The sequence below is a fragment of the Charadrius vociferus genome, unplaced genomic scaffold (genome assembly GCF_000708025.1).
Source record: "Charadrius vociferus isolate BGI_N301 unplaced genomic scaffold, ASM70802v2 scaffold174, whole genome shotgun sequence".
NCBI lineage: Eukaryota > Metazoa > Chordata > Aves > Charadriiformes > Charadriidae > Charadrius > Charadrius vociferus.
This window is the reverse complement of record NW_009648441.1, coordinates 201,213-207,816: the sequence shown is the minus strand read 5'-3', so window position 1 is coordinate 207,816 and position 6,604 is coordinate 201,213. Positions and strand designations below refer to the sequence as shown.

The following is a 6,604-nucleotide window of genomic DNA, read 5'->3' as shown; positions in this document are numbered from 1 at the left end:
AAGAAGGGATTGGACCAATTCATGGAGGATTGGTCCACCAGTGGCTATTGAAAATGCTGGTCTGGATGTGGTCTCTCAGAAGACCCTGAATTGCTGATGGCTGGCAGCGCAGCTACTCTGCCAGGGATGACTCCATGCATGTGTCTTGTCCTCTTTCTTTAAGCGTTGCTGTTGACTTTTCTCGCAGATAACATGCTCAGCTGAGATGGGCTTTACTTCAGTGCTTAGTGGCTCTTAAGATGAAGTTTAATCAGTTGATAAAACAGTCTGCATGGTGCTACTGCCTGTATTTTCAGGGGAGTGATCTTGTAGGTCCCTCCAGTAGTTTGGACCCATGTCTGAGCAGTGTCCACAAGGGGACAACAGCCTGCCACCCTGGTGGGACACTGCTGTACGCTCTGCATCACAAAATCTTTTGTCACTAGGGATGATCATTAGCCGGTGCCCAAGCTAGCCAATGTTTTAAGAAGCTCCAAGATGCAAAGGTAATAGGGTTGTCATTAATAAGAGATGGTTACTGAGAGGCATGGTGTCTGTTCAAGGTTTTTATGCTCTATAAGGTAGGCCTGAAAAGGACAAAATCAAATAAGGAGTCTCTAGGTTTTTTCTACTGTGGAATTTGCCTGCCTTTGGCAGTATTCCTTCCTTCCCCCATTTTTGTTTGTACTGATAAATATCCTTGCATTAATAAAATCATAATGCATCTTGTTTATCCCTTCAAAGCCAGCCCTTGCAGCTTTCATGAAAATTTTAGGATATTTACGGCTTTGTAAATGACTGAAAATCTGCAATTTGTCATTAGGAATTAAGAAAAATCTTCCTTCTACTTAGGGCTGAAGCACAGCTTTGGCCTTTGAGGGACTGAGCCACCTCTGGGCCTGGTAGACAAAAACAAAGTCAGACAGTGCCCAGATTTACAGCAGCAAGTGGCTCTTAGTTACTCAGATGTCTTTGATAATGTGTCATCCACTGTTGCTGGCAGGGATCAATGTTTAGGCTCAGAATTAATTTCTCTCTAGCTGGAGAGAAAACAAAAATATCTCTTCTGTAAGAGTAAAAAAATAAAGGAGATAGAGGTAGTAACAGGGAGAGAAATGAAAACAGCACCAGGCACATGTAAAATGCACATATATATATTTTGCATATACGTACTGTAAAGTTTACCAGAGAGAAAGTGCTGTTTAGAAGAAAACATTGTATTTCACTCAGTTGTGCTCTGTACTTTCAGCTTTGAAATACAGGAAGTTAAAAGAATTTTTAAGATTTCAAAAGGGAGGGTTTTTTTGTAATTGGTGAAGGGCTAAAGAGTTGGTTGGGGAGGGATAATAATCAAAGCAGCCTTTTCAGCACTAAACTCCAGTCCAAAAAAAATCAAAGGGAGGAATGTTAATTGGTTTGTACAACATGATATTCTCAGTTCAGAGTAGCTTCAGCCACTCAATGGTACTTTTTCTTTTTTCTCTCTCTGTCTTCGTAGGTTGATTAAGTGAATAGAAAAAAAAAAAAAAAGAGAAAATCGAAGCTGCTTTCAAGTATTGAAGATAGAAGGCCAGGATGAACACGAAGGACACAAAAGTGACTGAAGGAGGTCTCAATGTCACGCTTACCATACGCCTTCTCATGCATGGCAAGGTGAAGCATTTACTGTTGCCCCAGCAGTTGCGTGTGTATTGAGTGAGTGTGTACGGTTACCGTCGGAGCCTGGCAGTGGCATTGACGAGGGTCTGCTCCTCCTCCTCCGACTTGAGTCAAAAGCGCCATTGCCATGACCAAAAAATCACCCCCTGCCTTTCAAGGCATCATACTTAAGTTTGCGCTGCAGCCTGAGTTCGTTGGAACAAACCCTGCTTGTAACGAACCCCCTTTGAGCAGATCCAGAGGCAAAAAAAAGGAGTTATTTCATTGATAGCCAAATTAGGCAGGCCCTCGAGTAAGGCTGCCCTGCATACGACTTGCCTTTCTCACCATTTGCTGGATTTTGCAGGGTTTTTTGAAGATACCAGAACATTGATGTGTGTGAAATAATTGCCACAGGATTACTGTCTATTTCTGTTGAATGCAAACGGGCTACTTCTCCGTTATTTCGATGTAGCATCTTATTAGAGCGAACGCCCTGATATACCAAGCGTTCGTCCAGGTCCCCTGCGGTTTTGTTTTGGAAGGTTGACTGTCATTTCATTTCTGGCCAGTGCAGCACTTAAGCATGCAGATAAGTGTGAAATCTCTGCTATAGACAAAGTGCCAATTCAGTATTGTCAGCCTTAACAGTCTGATAGCCGTTTATTTCACATTGCCAGATCACAAAATGGACTTTTAATTAAAAAACACATTTCATAGTTTTGTCTGTATTATTTGCATCAGGCAACACCAGGTAGTTTTAGGCTTAATGAATGAATGTTACATAAAGGAGGTGGTTTTGGCTCTTTCTTAACAACAGACAGTGAATATATATATAAAATATAAATATATAAAAATTTTATTCTGGAGATCAAATTTGTATATGTAAATCTAAAAAGTATTTTTACTCCTGAAATTTAATTTAATAGCTAAAAATACATTTGCATTTTAAAACAGTGCATGCTTTCAACCCATGGCATGAACACACATACGATATACCCATAGCACAAGTAGGAGACTAAGGTATCTTAGAGTGTATTTTACCAATGGAGCTGCTAAGAAGCAGAAAGGGGTACAGTTTAAGTTTGCAAATTAAAAAACTCGGAAGTTGGGTTATGCTAGATCAAATTATGTATTTTCTCAGGAACGATCCAACCATTTTGTCTGAATTTTCTCCCCCTTGGAATATCCAGCTTCAGGCAGGCATCTGGTGTGTAAAACGTGCATCTTAAATAGGGATCTGTCAAACAAATTTAAAAACAGTCTCTCTTACCAAACCTACCTAAAGTCTGTGCGCATGCCTGCACTGAAAATCAGGTTTCAGGGTTGGTTCTACCAGGTTCTGGTCCCAATCCAGAAAAGCATTTGAACACATCCTTATCCTGGTGGGTATAAGTAGCCCTAACTGGTTTCTGTCAAGTTCCCATGTGCTTAGGTGTGCTTTGCACTGCTTCTTTCAGAATCATGCCATTAAAGCAAAAATGACATTTATCATTTTCAGGACATTTCAGTTAAACTCTAGGCTAGTGGTTTGGTTTTTTTTTAAACAAAAGATAAGCAATCAGAAATGAAATTAGAAAAAGCTAATTTTCTGTGTTAAACATCAATGACACTGTGTGCAACCACTTTTAACAGTAATGGATCTTCGATGCATATGTAGCCCCAAGGGTCTAAATTAAGCCCATAAAAGCTACAAAGTTCAGATTTTAAGTGGGAGTATACCATGCATCCTCAGTTAACAAGGCACAATGGGTATACGGTTAAGTCTGCTATGCTCTAATCATGTATCCTATTGTGCCTAAGTATTGCAAAGAGTACTTTAAATCAGAATTTATTTTGGTGATAAAAGTCAGACCCTTATGGTTTCTTTGATGTCGCTTCTGTGAATTAGAAATGCTAATATGGAGGAATGATGGATATCTCAGTCAGTATGAACTTGGTGTGAGAAGGTCGCTCTGAAATCTGCGTGTGCCTCTGAAAAAGAAGAAGAAACATGTTTCTTGGCTCTTCCTTAAGATTTGTTGTGGTAATGACATCAGTGGAAATTGCTGATCTCTAATTAGTATTTCTAGACAGCACAATTAACTGAAACAGAGCTTGGGCTGTAAATAACTGGCCATAACTTGAAAGAGAAGAGGCAAATTAGAAGGATGTTTTTAAAAATAACAGTAGCAAACCGGATTCAGTTAGATAATTTTAGAGTAAGATATTTTTAAAGTTATTTGTTTATTAATGTGTTTCATGGAAATATGAGAGTCTATCCCCACTAACCTTAACTCTGTCTCTAAACCTTTATTACCAGTGTACCTTTGCATAGGGAAGGTCTATGTACTTTGTGGTAGTTACATTCATTTTGATTGAAAGTCCATAACTTGTGCTACCGTGCTTAGTTATCTCGGCTGTAAATCCTGCAGACTTAAGGAATTTTCAGCATGTACTTTTCATATGATTTGTATATGTGATTTTAATTCAAGGATGGACATGTTAATTATGCAATTAAGCTAAATTCTGTACCTGCAGACAGAAAAAACAGGATGTGTACTAACGGACCAACCTCTGTGAGAGGGTAGGGAATAAAAGAGGATCTTTAACAACAACAAAGCAAGCAGGTAGCAAAGATCAAAGCCAACATTAGTGGCTGCTGAAAAGAAAACAGATGGGGGAACAGTCCTGAGCTCCACAAGAACCCAGGATCGATGTCTCCCCTCAGGTAGGACACCTCTCATCATCTCCTTTGCTTCATCTTGCTTTGGGGAAAGAGGAGCTGAAGGTGCAGCTGAGGTCCTGCAGGGCTTTGTGCAGCCTCTTACCTGGGATGGCCACTTGGAGGGCCAGCTCAGCCGCTCCTCCGCAGCATAGCAAGATTTGGGAGCAGCTGGCTGGCAATGGGGCAAGGCGCAGCCTTTATTTTCTCGGGGCAGAAAATCTGATCTTAAGGGAGGGCAGCAACTTTTTTATCTGTGGAAGCAGCAAAAAGGCATGTGCGGGCCCAGCAAAAAGCTAACCACTGCGGGGTATAAAATGTTAACCTCAGGGTAAATGTTGCCAGAGCCTGATATGAAAGGTGTCCTCCTGAGCCAGGACTTCAGAGGGTGTGTGATGGTGTAAGATGAAGGGCCTAATTTTCATCTTGCACCATGTTACATCAGTAAAAAAAAGTTGTGGTAGTGTGACAGCCCTGAAGAGAAACACAAAACATTTCTCATATTTTCTCATGATGAGTTAGAGGGCAGATGGTAGGGAGTACGCTGAAAGGGCAGTGCTCAGGTGTTCTTGACATCCGCAGAGAAGCAACTGTCTCTCTTTGCAGGGAATTTTAAAAGCAAAATTAGGAAAAACTTTTTATGCAGATGTGTGAGGAGGCTGCCCAGGCACGCGGCAGCATTCATCACTGGAGGTTTTTAAGGACAAGTTAGACAAAAATGAATACGTCCCGTAAAGCTGCCGTGGCACCGCAGCCTCCGCTGCCCAGGACCTTTTTGACTGAGTTACCTGAATGTCGCTCTGGAGAGGGCAGGAATGGAAGGGTCTTTTGAAGCATGTGCAGGAGTTGGATATGTAGAGTATATTAAATAATGCAGAGATGCATTTTCATCTTTTATTAATGAGGAAGATGCACCACATTAAGGAATAAAGCTGTTTCATGCATTTCAGGAGAGAAAAACAGGGAATATGGAGTCTATTACAGAAGTGCTCATCCAGTAAAATAAATAAAATCACTGTGTAGGGCAGAGGTGTGAATGGGTACAGATATTTTATTACCTTTGTCCACTTTAAAAGTATAATTTCTGGGCAGGATTAGAGTATTGCAGGGATCACAAGATTTATGCTTCCAGCAAAGGCAAAAGTGGCAGCATTTGCCCAGATCAGTTCAACATTTTTGAAGGGCTTAAGGAACACAAATTGAGTGCGTGTGCATTCGTGGGCAAGCAGTCCCCAGCTATCAGAGCCCTCTGTAAGGAGAGGCAGAGCTCATGCTCCAAAAAGAAATGTGCCTTTCACTTTTTCTTCCTATTTTAATTTTTGTCAAAATCAAACTTTTTTTAGCTATCTGCCTGTTATAGGGTCTTTGATGGAGCTCAATGTTTCTCTCTTGTCATTCCTTGCTCACCTTTTGCTGAATTTTTGAACAGCCATGACTTGTGGCTGTTTTTTTTTCTTGCTTACTGCCACAGGTAATGAGGTTGGAAGACTGTGGAAAATCGTAACCTTGCCCACAGGTATTTGCTAATGTACCTTAGTACTTGACATCTGCAGTGCTCTTGTTCTAGTTTTGCTCAGTTCACGCCCAGAAAGAAATAACTCTTGAAAAAGCACCTACTTTTGACTATACTGGGTAATGATTACATGATTTTGGACTGGTCTGGATTTGTACACAGCCAGTGTTAACAAGCTGATTAAGGCCCTAGAGACTCACCATTAAAGGTTAATTTTAGATGCGGATGGTAAAGAGACTGTGCCGGTAGAAAGATGTTAAATTTCAGGAAAGCGGCTTAATGGAGATTTAAAAGTTGGGTCCATGAGGTGGAACAGGAAAAAATATTCAAATGTACCAGCATGGAAAGGCCAGCAGGGCACGAATCCACTTTGGTCTCCATCTCATAGTGGTGGCTCAGGAGTGTCTGCTTCCTCCTGACAGTACAAACCTGCAGAAGAAAAAATGCATTGTTTCCAAAGGTGCTGCGTGAAGGTGTCCATCGATGAAACCGTATCGGGTGCAGTGAAGTCTGCAAGAAACCAAAGTAGAATATATTAATATATTGAGTCTGAGGAATCTTTTAGAGAAAGGGGAAGGAGTTCAGAAATAGGAAGCAAAATAGATTAATAAAGTCAGATGGTTAGGAAGAACAAGGAAATAATTTACAGGTAGGATGGAGGAGGGAAGGGAAGACTGGCAGGGAAGTAGGACTTTTGCCAAATACTGAGAGGTGTAAATTGGAGAGTTGAGGCAATTAACTGGAGAAGGTAATTTAGACGATACATGTTA

General features: G+C 40.8%; 1 protein-coding gene across 1 annotated transcript in view; it reads left to right on the top strand.

The window, feature by feature from the left end:
• Nucleotides 1–1,492: 1,492 nt before the first annotated feature.
• The window catches only part of LOC104286803 (poly(rC)-binding protein 3-like), a 55,383-nt gene continuing 50,271 nt past the window's right edge, over nucleotides 1,493–6,604 (top strand). The window contains exon 1 of the mRNA XM_009885439.1: nucleotides 1,493–1,632. Coding sequence (XP_009883741.1) covers nucleotides 1,555–1,632 — 78 coding nt within the window. The 5' untranslated portion in view covers nucleotides 1,493–1,554. The remainder of the gene's footprint in view (nucleotides 1,633–6,604) is intronic.